The following is a 21338-nucleotide window of genomic DNA, read 5'->3' on the forward strand; positions in this document are numbered from 1 at the left end:
CCAACAGGACTTGGCACCTGCACACAGTGCCAAAGCTACCAGTACCTGGTTGAAGGACCATGGTATTCCTGTTCTTAATTGGCCAGCAAACTCTCCTGACCTTAACCCCATAGAAAATCTATGGGGTATTGTGAAGAAGAAGATGCAATACACCAGACCCAACAATTCAGAAGAGCTAAAAGCCACTATTAGAGCAACCTGGGCTATCATAAGACCTGAGCAGTGCCACAGACTGATCGACTCCATGCCACGCCGCATTGCTGCAGTAATACAGGCCAAAGGAGGCCCAACTAAATACTGAGTGCTGTACATGCTCATACTTTTCATGTTCATACTTTTCAGTTGGCCAAGATTTCTATAAATCCTTTGTTTTTATTGGTCTTCAGTAATATTCTAATTTTCTGATATGATGAATATGAGATTTTCATTTGTTGTCATTTGTAATCATCAAAATTAAACAAAATAAACATCTGAAATATATGAGTTTGTAAGTAATGTATGAATATAATATACAAGTTTCACTTTTTAAATGGAATTACTGAAATCAATCTACTTTTTCATGATATTCTAATTTTATGACCAGCACCTGTATATCTACATTGTCTGCACCATCAACACCAAGTCAAATTCCTTGTAAATGCAAACCTGGCAATAAACTTGATTCTAATTCTGAAAACATGCTTAAATTGGAAGTAGGATTTTTGCAAAGTTTTTGAAGATGTTGCAACACCTATCCAGGAGTCTGATGTATGTAATCAGCATGAAGGTCCATCCTCCTAAGCACATTCCAAGTCAGATCCAAATCCAATAATCTTTCCATGTTCTTCTGGAATTTTTTAATCTTTTGTTCAGCATAGGTTTTGTGATTGGCCTTTTAAATCATAATGAGAGTGCTTATGCTATTTGTTTGGAGTGATTTTCAGGACTGAATTGTAATTTCTTTGAAGCTGAAAATGCAATCCTCCCCCTCTGATTTAATGGGTTGACACTATTGTGATGTTAGGTATAATTAAAAACTAAGACAGCTAAAAAAAAAAGAGAGTATTATTGTTCTCCTAGTTTGGAAAAATATCTCACATATGCCAGGGAGAGGCTAATGTTTTGTGCTCACATATTCGCCTCAGTTACTCTCATTAACACTCGTACTATTTTAGCTACTTGTTAGATCTAAATAGTGACATCATTTTTTTCAAACATGACTAGGGATGAATAAAACATCTTAAACCCAATGAGCCCAGAACCAGGCAAAGCTAACCTATGCGCATTTTGATCCTTCTATACATACAGATGATGCTTGATGGCCCTTTTTTTTTCACCCACGCACCTTTCAAGAAGGGACTTTAAAGTTTCTAAATCAACACTATTAAACCCCACCAAAAATTTCAGACTCTAATGGAATTACACAACAGGATGCAGCCACTTTTTGTCACTCCCTCTAAAGGCTGTTACCTTTCCAACAATGGGTGGGAGGTCATTGTCCGACCATTTCCAAAGAATTAATCAGCTTGTATAACACATGCGTCCTAGCTGGTGAAGATTCTCAGTCATCAAGGTCATAGTCATTCCAAAAAAGTTAAAAAAAAATAATCCACTGGACATTGTGTCCAAGTTTGAAGACATTTCACTTCCCACACTGAGTTACTGGGGATAAAGATCTTTCACATGGTTGCAGGCTCCGTTTCGTCAATCTTTGCGATGTTACTTCGCTCATGATCATAAAATTATTTTATTTAAATGCTTTAGATGCTGCAGGAGGGAAGAGTGAGAGCAGGGGTGTTTAAGGGACATTTGAATTAGTTTTTTTACTTTCAAAACAAAAGTGTATGATGTGTTTGGAGAACATTTAAATTTGAATAATTTCAACATGTTTCTCTAGCTGCACAGTCAATGATTTATTAACATTAAATCTTATTTTTGAGTGAAAAAAATATTTGATATTTCAGTATGGAAGCTTTAACTAATACACCTGTTATAATGCTAAAATGGACTGTTTTTACAGAGCATTTGAACTAAACACCTGAACTAGACAAGCATGCCGCAGACCTCCGCTAAGTAGCTCATTTCCCCCAACAAATTGTGACTCCCACCTAAAGTTAATACCTGTATTCACAGAATCTTTCAAAAACTTTCTGAATCCAGATTGTGATTCAGATCACAATCAAAAAGGACTAATATAGATATAAATGTTATGGATTGTTCCTTGGATTGAGGTGCACCCTTGACACACAACTCTGCTAAAAATGTAACCTCCTTGGCAGAGGTAATAAATGTATGCTTTATTTAAAGCACAGTGAGGAAGATGGCTCCAGCTCTATCAATGGTAATATCAAATTTGTTATAACATCATGAATGTCTGCCATAATACTTAAAGGTCCCACATTATACTACTTTGAAAATAAAAAATATTAACAATAAGGCCTCCAAAGCATGTTTTTGCTGTGTGTGCAGGAAAAATGCTCTCGCAAAAAAAAAAATAAAAAAAAAAATCCTGATTTAGCTCTCTGACAGTTTGTGAAGATGGGTACGGAATAGTACCTAAGATAAAGGCTGGAGCTTTACGTTGGGCCACTACAGACCAGTCTAGACAACTTTTATTCCCTTATGACATCATAAAGGGCATGCTTTTCACACAGAGCATTTTGAGCACACATCAGCTAACAGGTCGAGAAAGCAATGAGAGAGATGAAAGGAAGTTTTGTACTAGCCTGAAGTGCTATACGGGATATAAATATTTATTTGCATGTGTTCAGAGACTATGTATGAATGGACTATAAATGGTTTATATAAACAGAGAGTAATTGTAAGAGGCAATAAAATCAATAAATATGGAAGCTATATAAAGATTATACAGGAAAGTTAGAATATGGATTATATATATTAGTGGGTTATAAAGTATCGATACTCAAAAAAGTATCGATACTGAAACATTGTATCCGGATACAATACTCGTTTTTAAAAGTATCGATACAGTGCTTCCACCAGTGGCACCTGAACAGTTATTCATCTAAAGTGCAGAATAGAGGACAATGCGCTTTCTGAACACTGTGTGATTGAATAATTCTACGCACTTTTCAGTTTCAGACTTTTTTTTGTAACAGGTGCAGCTGCTGAGGATTATTTTTGTTTCTTAACCGGTTTGGCTAGTGTCATTGTTATGTGTGCAAAGCATAGCCAAGGAAGGAACACTTAATTTTAATTTTATAAGTTTTTTATCAAGCTTGCTTAATATTGTGCACAGCATACAACCTCAAAATATTGTTTTTATTGTTTATTGTATTTATTTATTGTATTTTATTTATTAATGAAAATATTTCTGTAGAATTTTGGAGTCTTTGTTTTTATCCTTGTGGTATCGAAAATGGTATACAGGTGCTGGTCATAAAATTAGAATATCATGAAAAAGTAGATTGATTTCAGTAATTCCATTTAAAAAGTGAAACTTGTATATTATATTCATACATTACATACAAACTCATATATTTCAGATGTTTATTTTGTTTAATTTTGATGATTACAAATGACAACAAATGAAAATCTCAAATTCATCATATCAGAAAATTAGAATATTGTGAAAAGGTTCAAAATTGATGGCCCCTGGTGCCACACTCTAATCAGCTAATTAACTCAAACCACCTGCAAAAGCCTTTAAATGGTCTTTCAGTCTAGTTCTATAGGCTACACAATCATGGGGAAGACTGCTGACTTGACAGTTGTCCAAAAGACGACCATCGACACCTTGCACAAGGAGGGCAAGACACAAAAGGTCATCGCTAAAGAGGCTGGCTGTTCACAGAGCTCAGTGTCCAAGCACATTAATAGAGAGGCGAAGGGAAGGAAAAGATGTGGTCGAAAAAAGTGTACAAGCAAGAGAGATAACCGCACCCTGGAGAGGATTGTGAAACAAAACCCATTCAAAAATGTGGAGGAGATTCACAAAGAGTGGACTGCAGCTGGAGTGAGTGCTTCAAGAACCACCACACACAGACGTATGAAAGACATGGGTTTCTGCTGTCGCATTCCTTGTGTCAAGCCACTCTTGAACCACAGACAGCGTCAGAAGCGTCTTGCCTGGGCTAAAGAGAAACAGGACTGGACTGCTGGTGAGTGGTCCAAAGTCATGTTCTCTGATGAAAGTAAATTTTGCATTTCCTTTGGAAATCAAGGTCCCAGAGTCTGGAGGAAAAGAAGAGAGGCACTTCATCCACGTTGCTTGAAGTCCAGTGTAAAGTTTCCACAGTCAGTGATGGTTTGGGGTGCCATGTCATCTGCTGGTGTTGGTCCATTGTGTTTTCTGAGGTCCAGGGTCAACGCAGCCACATACCAGGAAGTTTTAGAGCACTTCATGCTTCCTGCAGCTGACCAACTTTTTGGAGATGCAGATTTCATTTTCCAACAGGACTTGGCACCTGCACACAGTGCCAAAGCTACCAGTACCTGGTTGAAGGACCATGGTATCCCTGTTCTTAATTGGCCAGCAAACTCTCCTGACCTTAACCCCATAGAAAATCTATGGGGTATTGTGAAGAAGAAGATGCAATACACCAGACCCAACAATTCAGAAGAGCTAAAAGCCACTATTAGAGCAACCTGGGCTATCATAACACCTGAGCAGTGCCACAGACTGATCGACTCCATGCCACGCCGCATTGCTGCAGTAATACAGGCCAAAGGAGGCCCAACTAAATACTGAGTGCTGTACATGCTCATACTTTTCATGTTCATACTTTTCAGTTGGCCAACATTTCTATAAATCCTTTGTTTTTATTGGTCTTCAGTAATATTCTAATTTTCTGATATGATGAATTTGAGATTTTCATTTGTTGTCATTTGTAATCATCAAAATTAAACAAAATAAACATCTGAAATATATGAGTTTGTATGTAATGTATGAATATAATATACAAGTTTCACTTTTTAAATGGAATTACTGAAATCAATCTACTTTTTCATGATATTCTAATTTTATGACCAGCACCTGTAGAGTATCAAATAGTTTCCTTAGTATCGGTATCGAGTTGAAAAGTTTAGTATCGTGAAGACCCTAGTTATAATACAGAATAAATAATGACAGATAAGAGCAGATAAAAGATCTACAGATTATAAACTGCTATAGTTGAGAAGTAGGTGTAAGTTGGAGCCATAGGTAGTTAATATGGGACCTTTAAAAAAGATCAAAATGTAAGTCAGGAACAAAAGTTGCTCTTAGTGGTTAACCTACAAAGGAGCTCTAAGAGATCTAAGTTCCTAATAATGAAGGAAGCATCTGAATACAATGGACAGACTTACAAAATTAGAAAGTAATATGATGGATAATAGTGTGCATTCGCCATACAAGTGATTTATTTATAATGTTTTAAAAGTTTTACATAATAAGGTTTTTTTATTTTGTTTTTTTAAATATCATGTTATAAATTAGTAAGCACCTTGTTCCTTATCAGATAAATATTTAAATCATATTAAATGGGTATTTTAAAAGATAAATTATATCTATAAACCTTTGTCTTTTTATTGAATTTAAATTACTAGTTTGAAGTTTCTTGCTGCAGCGGCTGTGACAAAAACCCCTCTGGTAGAAAATATAAAACTTTATTCCGTCACTTGGAAATGCAGCAACCACCCTGAGTGGTTAAACTAAGTTCTCAAACTTTCCAATTCTAATCTCAATATATGTAAAGTGCAGAGTGGTGGAGCTCTGGGAGCAGTATGACTTGTTTGATTGGCACTATCTGCTATCAGGCAGCATTCCAACACAAGGTAATTTGATTTAAAAAGCCTGTAATAACCTGAGGTCCATATTTAAATAGCACATGGGATGGAGGGCTGTGGGATACGACTGTACATGTGAGGAATGCCATGCTGGATCACAATCACTTCAACTCATCCTCTGGTTTCTCTGCTCTTCGCCTCTTCCTACTGCTTCATATTTTACCTGCCTGACTTTCCTCTCAGTCTATCTGATACCACCTTCCCTACCTAAAAGCATTAATGAACTCCCTTTTGGAATAAATAGCAGTTTCCAGGATGACATTTCAAATTCATCAGAAGGCTACCTCTTTATAGCAATTTTATTTGAAAAAGACATATATATTTAGGTTATGCAGATTAATTAAATCAATGTCTGAAACAATGAACAAAAAAGACACACAAAAAAATTTACCACCTTTCAAATCATTTACATTCTACTAGGCTAGAGTGGAAAGTCCTTCCATTAAGAGTTTCTGTAAATTTAAAATCTCCCCTGCCTCTCCGAGTCTACACACTCAACTCAGCTTCCCCTGTCCCTTGCTCTCTCTGTCATTCTCTGTGGGGTCTGTAGGGTGAAATGGAAGCCTGGGGCCAGCAAGCTGTCTTCACCAGCTACACAGATAAGACAAGTACACACATGTACAAGCCAATAATCACAATCATAAAATGTACAAATGCTCACACAAGTTACACCTCCAAAAACAAATGTATACAATTGTTATATTTGGTTCAAAGTAAATGAAGAGGAATCCACGGGAGGTCAGTTATCTCTTTTTACCTAGAATGTCTCTCTTTAAACTAAAACATAACATTATGCACCTATTTATTTATATGTACAAATGTAGACATTTACTGACACACTAAAGGGGAGTGTTTGCCTAGTGGTTAGAGCAGCGCGCTTGTTCTCTGAGAAGGTAGCAAGTAACCACTTCACCCCCACAGCATGCACTCTGGGTCCCTGAGCAAGACCCTTAACCCCACACTGCTCCCCGGGCACTGCACAATGGCAGCCTACTGCTCCCTAAGGAGACGGGTTAAGTGCAAAAGTGAATTCTCCAGTGTGAGATCCATAAAGTTCAATTATTATTATTAATAAAGTAGCACCTACAAATTGGCAGGTTTGCAAATGCAAGGCAATAAAGAACACGCCTCCACTTTAACAGTCATGAGATAACATAAACAACAATAGTAGACATCAGGATTGTGGACTTTGAAAAGGTGTTCATTGTTTTGTGGATATTAACACATTTCAGTTCATCTCAACATTTGTGTGGGCTACATTGCCATTGGTTCACATAAACGTCCCTTTTTCACTCCTATTGTTTATTGATTTATCTCTGCTTGCCTTCCTATTATTGTGTCACCACAGTGGGGGACACGTGCAGCGGCTTCTCCAGCTCCTGGGATTAAGCCTTTTTTTTTTTACTTCCTTGAGGAAAGGTAATAGTTCAGTGCTAAATTCACTGCAAGATTAGAGCTCAACTAACTGATGGCCATCATACACAGTTTGGTTTTAATGTAGGTAAACAGCAGCTCCTACAGACAACAAACTGGCACAGCAGAGTTTGGGTAGCAACGGTCAAGAGAAAACTTTGTGGCCTAAAATAGAAGAGGGGGAAGGTGCATTGGCCCAGCTAAAGGCTAGGAAGCTACTTATTCGTACTCTCTTTGGGGCCAATATAAGGTATTTGGATAACATGTGGATTTGCCTTGTCTGAGGCTTAGTATTTCTACAGAGCTTAAGAATTGTGCTGTTCTTTGTCTAATGGAAACCGGGCTTAATATGTCAGCCTCCGGAACAACAGTCTTCAGTTGTTCCGAGTGGTCTGTGACCAATAGCTGGGAAAACAACAGGGAGGGTCACTCTGTATGTATGTGACTGAAGGTTGGTGTACGAACTGTGGCCTGGTAAAACATTACGGCTCTTAGGCGATTGAACTTCACAGTGAAATGTCCGCTAAACTATCTGCCACAGAAATTTACTGCTGTGTTCATTCCATCTCTTATCTTCTAGAGCTGGTACTAATGACGTATCAACAGAGCAATATGACACCATAAGCATTCTACAACCGCAGGTGTTTTTCATGGTCGCAGAGGACTTTATTCACATGAAACTGAAGGATACTTTTACCTGTTTTTATCAGAGTGTCACTTGTCACTCTGGACTGACATTCATGATGCCTATAGAGCTTTTCCTCGAACCCAGCTCAACTGATTCACATACTGGGGAACTGTGTCCTGGACTAGTCTAACGTCTGGCCAACAGACGTCAGCCTGTTTGATCAACAACACGTCTCATCTGCCATCACCCTCAACAGTGACTCCCCCAGGCCCTCTTCTTTTTACTATGCTGACATATAGCTACACAGCATGAGTGCTGTCATATAGTGAAGTTTGCAGAACACAGCAGTAGTGGGACTGATAAGTTAGCGGCAGCCCAGGGCGGGGCTATTATTGTGTGAACACCTGAAGGGGTCTGCCTGACAGACATTGGCGAGGGCATAAATAACACCTAGGAAGGCAGCAGCTAATCTTGCAAGTTGTGTGAGAGATTCATGCTGCAAACTGCAGAGAATTGAGGACCCATTGTCAAAAACACTGAAGAGGCAGCTGGTAAGAAATCTTACCGTTATCTAGGATCTTACTATTGCTACTGTGATTAATTTAGTATGTGTAATGAGAGTGGTGTCCTCCTTTTTTGGTTTGTAAACCTGGATTTGAAAAGGGCTGCAGTGATGTAAATAGCTTTTATGATATGTGTATTTGTGTTGTGCTTAATGGGGTTATATTGTATGGTATTTATGGCTACATATCTGGGCAAGGTGCAATATTGTGGTACGTATAGAAACAACCTGGTGGAGTTTGGGTCATATTGCTGAGCCATTTACATCAAGAAATACCAAGTATAATCTAGAGACTTTTATTTTGGAGGGTCCCTGGAGTCTTATTTTGAAAGTCTATCAGCATTGCATGTCAAGGGAAGGGTCATAGGTATTAGGTGCCCCAAGGGACATAAATCAGAATTACCTTGCTTATACACATACTAAATTAAACTCTTCTATATAATATACTGAAAAACATGCATAAACACTAGGGAAAAATACGGAAGCGTATTCCTGTCACTTAAAAAAGATAAACATTTTTGCTTATTATATTATATAAACGTGATAATTATATTGTATAAACATGATAGTATATTGTATAAACATGATAGTATATTGTATAAACATGATAGTATATTGTATAGACGTGATAGTTATATTGTATAAACGTGATAGTTTTGTTTGGGTTTTTTTAACAGTGTCCTGTCTGGCAATGTGGCAATAAGAATTATTGTCTTGATGCCAAAAAGAGCCCAGCAGATTTTCAGAAGTGGAGCAGTAGGGCTATTGCCATAGTGTTCCGCTTGTTTTATGCATATAAATTGCTTTATTAGAATTATGCAGGGAGTTTTACAGATTATATGGACACTGCAATGTAGGTAGAACAGGAAAGGAAAACTGAAAAAAGGAGAAAAGATTAAAAAAAAGAGGAGATATAAAGGAGATAATGATAAAGCATTTTCAGTCTGCTTCATCACCTGCAAAGAGATGTAAAAAGAACAGCACATCCAACGGACATGGTACAAGATAGACAATAAAGTAACACCTAGATACTATCGCTGAAGTATAAGTAGTATTATTTAATCTGACATGTATTCTGTTACCTGAACATAGGAATATGGGCTTTCTTCATGGAAGTGAATCTCTAAGTACCTGGAGCCAAGCACCTGTAGTTCTTTGTGAAAGTGCACTTGTGCATGTAAAGTTTATCCAAAGGAAAAATGCTCAATAGTGGTTGTGTAGAGTCGAAGAGGCGCCCCCCCAGAGCACTGAGTCCAGCGCCGGGAGACTCAAAGCCCCAGACGCTCAAAGGGACCCCAAGATGGAAGGCACCAAAGTATAGTATATTATATGGAAGAGTTTTATTTAATATATGTATATGCAAGTTAATTCGGATTTATGTCCCTGGGGGCACCTCAGACATGGGCAGCAGTCATATAGTACCCATTTCCAAATGTTTAATTAGTGTTTTCTCACTCCATTAGATTAATAAGTGCTGTATAAAGTGGAAGAGGTAAAATTCCTTTGAGGCTCTGTTACCTTGACAACACTTAATTAGCCTGTCAGTGACAGAGAGAAGCACAGCAATTTGATTCCTTAGCTCTCAGGCTTTTTTGAATGGGAAAAACAGCTCCAAACAAATGACTGCTGAAGGCAAACCATAAATGGTATCTAAAAAATTATTTCAGTCTATGCGACAGCTTAGCTCTAGCTTTTTCACAACCTTAATGGGAAGGAGAAATAAAAAGGTTTGTCACAACTGCTCATCTCATTAGATAACATGTAGCTCCATGTTAAAGCTGACCTCTCAAATGCTGAAAAAGCCCTCCGAACAAATGAGTGCTGAGCAAAAACCGGGGATGGTATCTTAAAATTTCTTTTAGTCAAAGCGACAGGTATATGTTGTCTTCGATTGGGGTTACTTTCATGGCTGTAGCTCATTCACAGCCCTAATGGGAAGAGAAACAAAAAGGTTTGTCACACCTGCTCGTCTCATTAAACAAACAAGTGGTGAGCCAAAACCGTATAAGGTATTAAAAACATTGTTTCACTGTGAGCATAAGCCATCTCTCGACTTCTATGGTGCCAACTTTCATGTTTCTACTAAAAACTATTTGGCCCCAGTAATGATGTAAAAATAAGGTTTGTTTTGAAAGATTTCACTCTGAGGATTTTTCCCAAAATCAACGTGTTCCTAAGCCTGAACAACTCAGCAAAAAAGCTGAACCATAAATTATATTTTTTTAAAAACCCTTCAATGTGAGTGCTAGAAGGGTCTGGAGATTTTTTATACCAAGTTTCATGTATGTACATTAAATGGTTAACAAATGGCAGGAATACGAAAACATTTGTTGTTTTGGATTTTCGTCTGTGATTTTTCGAAAATCTCTCTCTCTTCTCTTCTTCATGGTCTGGGCCAAACTGCAGGAAAACTGTAAATCCCATACAAATGAGAATTACATTTCCTGATTCCTGACAAAAATTCCTACGTTTTGATGGATATTTTATTTAAATTTAGTGAAAAATGAGGGAGTGAGAAGAATTTGTTCGAAAAAACCAGAACAGCTCAAAAGCTAGAGCATGCACTCTAACAGTTGAAGAATTCTGTCAATACACCTGCATTATAAAATTGAAAACCTGAAAAATTTTTATAAATTTGAATCACAATTTTACAAAAAATTGTAAAAGATATAAAAAAGCTGACTTAAACAAAAATAGTTTAATGTTTGGAGAACGTTTTAAAAGTTAAATGGTGTTTCTAGATGAAAGTATGCTGAAGTAGTTAAAGTTCAAACAGGCTGAACTATTAGCTGAATTTAGCTGAAATCTGAGAATTCTACACGCATTTCAATGGACAAAAAAAAAAAACACAGAAGAAGCTGAATATCACAAAAAAACTACGAAAAATATCTTTACCAAAAGATATAGCATAATTCTCCTGAGCAAGCTGAACGCTGGATACCAAAATTGTTGAAATCGGTTGAAAACTGCGGAAATAGTTAAAGTCAGAAAAATAAGAAGAGCAAAGGAATAACTGGGAATGCATAAGCATGCATAAGCATGGAAAAAGTTTCCAGCTACACTCTTAACGTCATAGATCCATCCCTTTCAAGTCTGGGCTGCAGTTAATGAAACACTTGACAGTGTTGCCAACATAGTGCTATTGTTGCTAGCGCTTTTTCAGACCCCCCTAGCGTCTTTATTTCAAAAAGATCCTTGTGCCAAATCTAGCAACTATTTTTTCTGTGTTAATGGAGACTTTTGCAATATAAATATGTACTCCTGGAAGAGATGATCATAAGCCTGATCGAGTGAGGTGGGGAACTGACTTGGGAATGAAAGGACTTCAGAGAACTCATTCGGTGGAATGAAAAATGCTGTCCGGCCGTTGAAAAGACTACACAAATGTAATTATATTTTTAAAATTAAAACGCACTTAAAAAAAACCATGTTGGGATATCTTAGTTAGACGTAAATACAACTGGTTTCCTTACTGTTGAGTTAAAACATGAATATTGCAAAATCAGAGGGCTAACATCAGCTAAACATTAATAGATGTTTAGCAGGATATTTACATGAAATAACTGTCTGTGTCCCTCCTTCATCATGTAAACGGATGATCCACCAGCAGCCCAGTTTCTTTCTTATCCTAACTTCCCCCCTCATACGGAGCCCCTGACTCTATAGTAGTGGTTTTCGAAATCACTTGAAATAATTAAGATTAAACGGCCTCTGCAGCACTTGGTGGCTGCTGGGGAGGACTGCCTGTTTTGCTGGAGCAGAAATGTATCTAAAACAGAAAAATGTTATAAAACCACTGCTGTATAATACTGGGTGGCTCAAATTAAAAATGAATGAATTAATTAAATCAGTGACTCTCACGATTAATGCACAGAATTTTCAAAACCAAAGTTTTAAAACATTATTTGTAGAGTTATAAATACTTGGACTTAATGTAAGTAAATAACTTTAAAGTTAACCAAAGCTGTTTTAGTACAACTGGGCTGTATGATCAATATTATTGAGGAGAATTAAACTGGGTGCTATTCCGTATGGAATATGCTACAAACAAGATGGGTGTCGGTCAGGACACAGGAATGAAGAGCAAGAGGTTATTTTCCTTTGCAACAGGCTTCACTAGCTGTGCACTTTATTGGGAACTCAGTGTTGGAACAGTTCTGAAAAACAACAATAATAAATAAGATATTCAAATATTAGGTATTTAAACTGAGTTCCATTAACAAACATACAAACAGGCCATACATCATAATTATCCCTTTTCAGTCAGGATCTCTATATTCAACAGCTTATGTGATCCAACAGCACCATCTACTGGTTCAACAACACATCACAGAGGCAGATGCTCTCATACAGCAACCGGACCTGCGCTATGGCTGCCGACCGTGATACACGCAACTAAAAATGTTTACATCAAGTCTGCTTGCTTGTAAATAATATTAAAAAAATAAATTAGGCTTTCAGGAAGAAGTAAGGGAAGCATTTAAGGCAGATTCAAATAATTAGTAATCACTTTTGTCATTCACTCACACACACTGGAAGTATCCCAATACTAATAGTTAAAAATAAGAGACTCCAAAAAACAGAACAGTAACTGCAGTACTCCTCACACTCTGGGACATTCAGCAACACAAGAAGATGAAATACAGAAACCCGTGACTGCTCCCTAGCGACAGAAAGAATTAGACACTTAAGGTGTCCTTTGAATCACAGCCTTTTATACAGCCACCCCCAAATATGCAGGGCACATTTGCATAACCTAAAAGGCTCACTTGGTTGTAGAATGGCCAGCACTTAAAGGCGTTTCTTCTCCTGAAGGGAGAGAAGGCAATGTAACGAGTCGGGCTACTGGCCAGGTTTAAATGTGTCCTTTGATGTCAATGTCAGCTGATCTGATGTGTTGAACCATGATGACACGCCCAACTGGCCACTGAGCTCGAGGCAGATGCGGTTCTACTAACAAGACAACTCCTCAATCGAGTAGATCGGGTTGAGTTGATTGCCATTTCTGTCATGTCTGCAATCCAGGAAGGTATTCTCTTTCAAACCTGGACCAGAATTGATCCGCCAGGATCTGAGAATGTCTCCAGCGTAGCCGACTTAGCATCTCAGATTCCGGGTACACCACCAATGGGAGTGAGTCATCAAGCCACCCCAAGAACAGACTGTTTGGGGTCAATCCTTTTAACCCAATCTCTCTCCCAGTTCCAACTGAGGCCAAATGTGCATTTCTGGGGGTTGACTTTATCTTGCACCAGCCACATGTCTAGGCTCTGAGATCTGGCATCATGCTGTAAATGGTTGAGGACATGGGGCTCATTACTGGCCCACTGCCTCAGGTCAAAACCTGCAGAGGACAGGAGATTTCTGAGACGGTCCACCAGTTGTTTAGCTTTGCTTGCTGTGCTCTTTGATTTCCCCACTCACTGCAATAGCGTGTTCGCGGAATCTCAGTAGTACTCCAACCAATGAGGCCCCCAGAGTGGGGCCTGGTAATAGGTACTGGTTTAAAGACTGCCCTTGGTATTGGTGAGAACAGTGAAAAAACAACCTATTCTTACCACTGTGGGAGAATAGGTGATGTGGAATGTACCAGTACTCCTTGGAGGGTTCTTCTTACTGCCTTTACAACTCCAGATCTAATGAGCTTCTGCATTTCTGTTCTGTAGATCTGTGCTTGATCAGGAGCCGGCGCTCAGTGCAGGAGAGCAAAGGTGCTTAGCCTACGTCCTTTGTGGTGTAAGATTGCTGGGATGAATTTCAACAGAACTTGATTTCCTGCTGCAGGTCGGTCAAGGTAAAGGGATTCTCAGGCACAGTTAATTAAGTAGCTCTACTCTTTCTTAGCTGTATCCTTGTTGGATCTCTCTGGCCTTTGATTTATCTCATGAAGAGCTAAAGGGTGTATTCCTTTATAAGTACTACAGGACACACATGTTAAACATGTTAAACACCTCAGGACCAACAAAAAAGCCTCTTGGAGCTGTCCTCTGAACCCCACAGGAAGTTGGCCATTTTGAATTGAAGTAAAAATTTTCACGGTAATTTTGCACTTTACAGCGTCTATATTTGAACAAACTCCTCCTACAGCTTTTGAGTTACAGACTTCATATTCACTGTACAATGACTTGAGGCATCGGGGATCAAAAGTTAAAAAAGGGATTTTCTACATCACAGTATGTGGGCGTGGCCAAGCATCAAACTTGGTCATTTGGCAGTAAAACAAAAGGTAAGCCCCAGGCCTTGTTATGACTGAGAGTTCTGAATCGTGGACCACTTATGTATTCCCTCAGGACCTACAATATAGCCTATTGAAGCCATGGTCCAAAAAACACAGGAAGTCTGCCATTTTGAGTCAAAGCAATCGCTTTGCTTTTTTAACTTCATGACCTACCTGAGCAAACTCCTCCCAGAGCTTTTGAGGTACATACTTCAAACTCACTCCACATTGAATTGAGGCATTGGGGATCAAAAATTATCAAAGGAATTTTTCTACATCAAAGCATGTGGGCGTGGCCAATCGTCAAATGTTGTCTGTTTGCCATAAAACAAAATGCAAGCCCCAGGCAATTTTTTTTACTGAGAGTTATGAAATTTGATACAAATGTGTAACCCATCAGGACCTACAAAAAGCTGTATTGGAACCATGGTCCAAACCCCACAGGAAGTCCACCATTTTGAATCAAAGCGATCATTAGCGTTTTTACCTTTATATTGTATGTAAGCAAACTCCTCCTTCAGCGGTTGAGCTACAAACTTCTAACTTGCTGAGCCTAGACTTAACACATAAGGGATCAAAAGTTATCAAAAGAATTTTGCTGTGACAAAGCATGTGGGTGTGGCTGATCCTCAAAAAACTTCTCCCCATAACAGTATAAAATACCTGTCCCAAGCCCTGCTTTTAGTGAGGATTATTAAATTTGGGACACATGAATAACCCAACAGCATGCACAAAAAAGTAAATTGGAGCCATGGTCCAAACCCAACAGGAAATGGACCATTTTGGATCACAGATACCATTTTTTGTTTTTAACTCATGATATATCTCATTGAAGAGCTCCTAGTGCTTTTCAGTTAGAGACTTCAAATTCACTGTGCATGGACTTTAGGCATATAGGATCAAAAGTTATCAAAATTATTATTCTACATAGAACCATGTTCACGTGGCTAAGCATCAAACTCTTAACTCCAGTCATACAAAACCATGCTTTTATAACCTCAATATGGAAGGTCAAGGGAGTAAATTTTTTTCTTTGATGAGGATCAATTTGGGAGGATGAGAATAAACACAGCAGAAGCATCAGTAGAAGGAAGATGAGAAGCAGCAGCAGCAAAAAGAGGAGGAGAATGTTGAGGATTAGAAACAGCAGCAGAAGGAGAAGGGGGGGGGGTGTAAAGTCTGTTAGAAATTGGAGACTGAGACACAGCAGACTGCAAGGAACAAATCTTTCTAATTTAGACACTTGCAAGTGGAGAGCTCACAGTTACACAGAATCTCTCAGTGAGCTCTGACTGGGATGGCTCATTCCCCCTCTACACATAGACTTTCACCCGTAAAAGAGGTTACAAAACATTAACAGAAACTCTTATGCACAACACAATGGTTTCCACAGAGCTGACCTCTTGAGTTGTTTCATAGTAACTGTTTTACCACCAATTGTTCTTGCTTGTTACTGTTTAAACAACACCTATTTCAAACTGACCATTCCCAGCTTCTGCATTTCTCCTGTTAAGAAACTCTGCTAAGTTTCTGCATGGTCATTTTACACCCATGTGACCTTCAACAAATATACTGCTTAAAAAGAAGATATCAGTTGAACACACAATTTTAACTTCACAGGAGGATGAAGAGAAGCAGCAGCAGGCAGAGGTTGAACAGAAGGAGGAGCAGAAGGAGGATGAGGATGGGGAGGAGAAGTAGCAGCAGAAAGAGGGGAAGGATGAAGATAAGCAGCAGCAGGAGGAGTATGAGGAGGATGAGGAGAAGCAGCAGCAATGTGATGAAGAAGACCAGGAGAAGCAGCAGCAGGCAGAGGATGAAGAGAAGGAGGAGCAGAAAGAGGAGGAGGATGATGATGAGTAGGAGGAGGAGAAGAAGTAGCAGGCAGAGGATCAGGAGGATGAAGAGAAGAAGCAGCACCAGGAGGATGAGGACAAGCAGCAGGAGGATGAGGAGAAGAAGCAGCAGGAGGAGGAAGAGGGTGAAGAGAAGGAGCAGCAGCAGGAGGAGGAGGGGGAGTAGGAGTAGAAGCAGCAACTGGAGGAGGATGAGGACAAAGTAAAGTAGCAGCAGCAAGAGGAGAAGGAGGGGGAGGATGAAGAGAAGCAGCAGGAGGATGAGGAGGAGAAGCAGCAGCAGTGTGAAGAAGATTAGGACAAGCAGAGGTTGAGCGGAGGTTGAGGAGGATGAAGAGAAGGAGCAGCAGCAGGAGGGGGAGGGGGAGGATGAAGAGAAGCAGCAGCAGGAGGAGGAGAAGCAGGAGGAGGAGGAGTATATAAGCATATTTGCTGTAAGCATATTTGCTCCAAATGTGTTTACACAGACTGCTGATAGCAAGCTTACATTGTCATGTGGCAACATCACTTTAGACCCACAAACTGAGATGGCCACAGCATCTATCCGACAGATGAGATTTGTTCCAGATACTGTCTTTTAACCCTAATATAAACCTTCCTGACCAAAGCTGTGGTTGTCTCCAGCAGGTCAAGAGGTAAAGAGTGGAACCTGTTTTGCTCACTGGGAAGGAGCAAGGAGGTGGCGGTCACTTTGCATTTGTTACTTCAAGGCTGGGCTATTGTAATTCTTTACTATCAGGAAATCCACAAACTGTAGTTAAAAGCCTTCAGCTGATCCAAAATGCAGCAGCCAGAGTTCTGATGAAAATTAAAAAGAGAGATCATATCTCTCCTATCCTGGCTTCTCTTCATTGGCTTCCTGTTATATCCAGAATAGAATTTAAATTTCTCCTTTTCACATATAAAGCCTTAAATGGACAAGCTCCATCTTATATCATAGATCTGATTGTTCCTTATGTTCATAACAGATTTAGAGTGGCTAAGGTTATCCTGAGCTATCTCTATAGTTATGCTGCTATAGGCTTAGACTGCTGGAGGACATAGGGACCCCCATTTCATCATTCTGCTTCATTCTATCTCTATTCTCCCACTCTGCCGAATCTGTTAGTCAAGCTCTAACGTTCTGATCTCTCTGATTTTTCTCATAGTAGCTTCATCTGGTCTGTTCCTGTTAGGCTGTGACTCCATCCTGGAGAGAAATATCAGCTGTGCTGCTTCCATCAACACCCTTGTTTATAGATGTTGGAGATCGGCCTGTTTTCCAGTGTAGTCCCGTTTCTCTGACTGTGACTAACTGAATGCGCTTTCTTCATCCTCTGACATGGGAGCTGGCTCGGAACTCGACTGCCTGGCTGTGTGTTTCCTGGACCTTTTACCTTTACCTGCCTTTTACAGCTGCTTTTTGTATCTCTGCTTCCGTCTCCTTGAACCCCAGTCGGCCTCAGCAGATGGCCGCTCACACTAAGCCTGGTTCTGCTGGAGGTTTCTTCCTGTTAAAAGGGAGTATTTCCTCTCCACTGTTGCTACAAGCATGCTTAGTGTGAGGGATTGCTGAAGAGTCAATGAGTCGATGCAATCAGCTGGTTTTCCTTAGATAGAAAACTTTGAATCAATTTGACTGTATGATCTGGTTGAACTGTAAAGTGCCTTGAGATGACATGTGTTGGGAATCGGTGCTCTATAAATAAACTGAAAATTGACTTGATTTAAAGAGCTAAAGAGGGGAAGGACTACTCCAGACACAATCTTGATTCTTTTCATAATTTTCTGAGTAATCTCTTTTCAGTCTAACTGCATAAATAAGATAAGACAAAGCAGGATGTTATGTTTAACTGTGAGCTGCATATGCATGCAGATAAAGGCAGGATCAAGGATGATCAACCACAGAGGAGGGGAAACAGGATATATAAAATGATAAAGAAACAAAAAGCACACAGGTAGAATAATAAACATTAATTGCCAAGAGGAAGATGGAGGATACTAGTTTCTTACATTTAGCTCTTCTGAAAAGCACGGAAGCTGCCGCTTTGCTGACATATCCAACATGGCTGTAAAGGGTTCCTGTGTGTGTCTGGTGTGGAGGAGGCGGGCTTGGATGAAGTGAAAAGCACGAAGCATCCAGCTATGTTGCCGTCGGATCTGCCGCTGGAGTTGATCCCACTGGCTTTCAACCATATGGAGGATATCCTCAAGAGCTGGAGGGATAAGAAAAGAAAAATAGGGAGTAAGAATAATGTCAGACCACATAGAAAAGTCAGAGAGGTCAATATTTACCAGCAGGGGGAGTGTTGGCCTAGTATGGGGAGAGTGTGGGCCTAGTGGTTAGAGGAGTGTGTGTGTGCTCTGAGAAGGTTGCAAGTACCCCACAAATGTGATCCCCACAGCCTCCACTCTGGGTTCCTAAACAAAACCCTTAACCCCAGAATGCTCTCCAGGCGCCCCACTGTGGCAGCCCACTGCTCCCCGGGGAGATGGGTTAAATGCAGAGGTAAATTTCTCCAATGTGAAATCAATAAAGTTCAATTATTAAAAAGAAAAATAATAGAATAGAAAAAATCCTTTTACTGCCCCACAATGGGGAAATTATAGAAAAACGTATAAGAACAATATAATAGTGAAAAGATAATTACTCCTGTACTGCAAAGTGTTTTAACAATACAAAAACTGGGCAACTGCTGAATAAATAACAAATATACAGCTGTGGATATTTTTACAGTAATTTGAAAAAAAAATTGTGCAAAATGACAGCATATTATTTAAATGGCTGGGGTAGAAACTGTAAAAAATCTGCATAAATTTAACAACTTATTGAGGTTGTCGGGAACAGTGTTGGTTATAGTCTTACAGCTGCTGGGAGGAAAGATCTTTGATAACGCTCCCTGGTGCATTTAGAGTGCAGCAGTCTGTCACTGAAGGAGCTCTCCAGTTCTGCAACAGCTTCATGCATGGGGGGGAGACATTATCCAACAGAAATGTTAATTTAGTTAGAATTAAAAAAAAAAGAAGTAGTATACCTATTTCTTTGGTAAGCTAGAAAATGGGTTTAGGTAAGCTATTTTGATATAAAACATTGTGGTTCAAACTAGTTTTTAATCAATAAACCAGTCTCATGGTCAAATATAGACATGACAATCTTGTCTTTGTTTGTCAGTGTCACGATCTTGGCACTGATTCATCTGCCTAGCTCCATCCAGTTTCTCATTACCGCTCATGTGTTTCACCTGATCCAGTCTTTATCTAACCTGCCCCATTCGAGTCATCAGTGCCAGATTATTCAAGCTCTTGGTAAGAGTCTTCTATCAGATATTATTGTTTCTGATTATCTGATCCTGTGCTGCCTGTAAACCACTAAGCCTGCCTGTTTTCTGCTTGTTTTCTGTACCTGGAACTGCTTCCTGACGCCGTCCTGGATTTGCCTTCGGTATCTCTTTGGATCTTCTCGCCCTGACTCCTGTGAACCTCCTCGACACTTGCTTTGGGTTCACCTTGTGGATTGTCCTGCCTTCCTTCATCTGCTCTGATCTGATTACTGTCTGTTCTTCAGTCTTCGGAGCTTCAACCTCTGGGACTCTCTGGCCAGCGTTCACCACATCTTTTTGGCAGCCAGTCGGCTGGAATCTACCTTGTCCTCTGGGCACAGACTGAACTTTAAAACCAAGTTAGTGACTCGCACATTTATAATCTTCCTCTGCCAGATTAACATGCTCCCTAACCTGTGTTTTCTTCCCGCAGTGGTTCCTGCCTTAGAAGCCCTGGCTGTTCACTTCAGATCCATCGTTTTTAATAAATAGTTTTTGAGATATCATACTGTTTGTCTGTCTGAATACTGGGTTCTATGTTCTGAGCTTTGACAGAATATCTGATCAAACCCGGACCCATCAACAGACAGTGGCGTTCAGACATTGAAAAGTCTATTACTCAGCTCGAATCAGGCATGCAGGAAGATCTAACACATTTGCATAATCAGGCTACTGGGAGGGCCAGAGGGTTTGGCTCTCTACCAAAGAGCTGCCCTTGTAGGTGGAAAGTAGGAGGCTGGCACTTCGATTCATCGGGCTGTTCCACATTGCTAAAGTATTGAATCCATTGGTCTCCAGTTCCCTTCTTCCATGATATATTTAAAAAAGCATTCAAAAAACACTGTTTCAATGTGCCAGCTGATGTGCAATGGCGAACAATTTTATTAATTTTTTATTTGTAGTGCAGGAACGCATAATGGGAGAGACTAAACCCTGAGAATATTTTGTTTTAACTAGTCTGTTAATTTTACATATATGTTTAATTCTACTGGAAGTAACATAATGGTAGAGTTGCCCAACCAGAGTGTACGGCTGATCCCTGGGTTTCAAAACTGGTTTTGACTTTTTCTTAAACAGTATTTAAGATACAAGAGTTGGTGTGGCCATGCTTAAATGAGAGTCTACAAGACCAAAGTTAAACAAAAATTAAATAAATATAACAAAACCAATAATTGTATTGTCCAGTCAGCCAATGGAGGAAAAAGAATTTGATTGTCATTAGTTTCTGGCACATGAAATTCCAGTTCATTTTCTGTGTTATTCACATGCTTTTGCTCTCTTGACAGTTTACCAGTTAATGAGGAACAACATTCCACTTGCTTTCCTGTGTCACAATAAAGGAGGAGCTTTTATCTACATGCCTGTTGTCTGTGTTTTACAAAGTGAATCCCTGAGCTGTATTTAAGGTGGAAAGCTGAACAATGGCATCCTGGGTTTTTCAGATCCTCCCAGTTCTGAAGTGGACTCCCAGTTCAGGGATTCCAGGAGCTAATGCCAGTTCCCAGCAATTTCCACTGTCCAGTATCTAAGAGACTTTTATTATGCTTCAGTGACAGATCAACCAGCCAACAGAAGTGAGGCAATTGGCAGCTCAGGA

General features: G+C 39.5%; 1 protein-coding gene across 2 annotated transcripts in view; it reads right to left on the minus strand.

Moving 5' to 3' along the window:
- akap6 (A kinase (PRKA) anchor protein 6) overlaps window positions 1-21338 on the minus strand; it is a 212192-nt gene that overhangs the window by 116271 nt on the left and 74583 nt on the right. The window contains exon 11 of one of the 2 annotated variants that reach the window (XM_038307063.1): window positions 18443-18637. In XM_038307063.1, the coding sequence (XP_038162991.1) occupies window positions 18443-18637 (195 nt within the window). Of the gene's footprint in view, window positions 1-18434; window positions 18638-21338 lie in introns of both variants that reach the window. The other variant, XM_038307061.1, reaches the window with a different exon arrangement.

The sequence above is a fragment of the Cyprinodon tularosa genome, unplaced genomic scaffold (genome assembly GCF_016077235.1).
Source record: "Cyprinodon tularosa strain WSP-4 unplaced genomic scaffold, ASM1607723v1 ctg6, whole genome shotgun sequence".
NCBI classification, from domain to species: domain Eukaryota; kingdom Metazoa; phylum Chordata; class Actinopteri; order Cyprinodontiformes; family Cyprinodontidae; genus Cyprinodon; species Cyprinodon tularosa.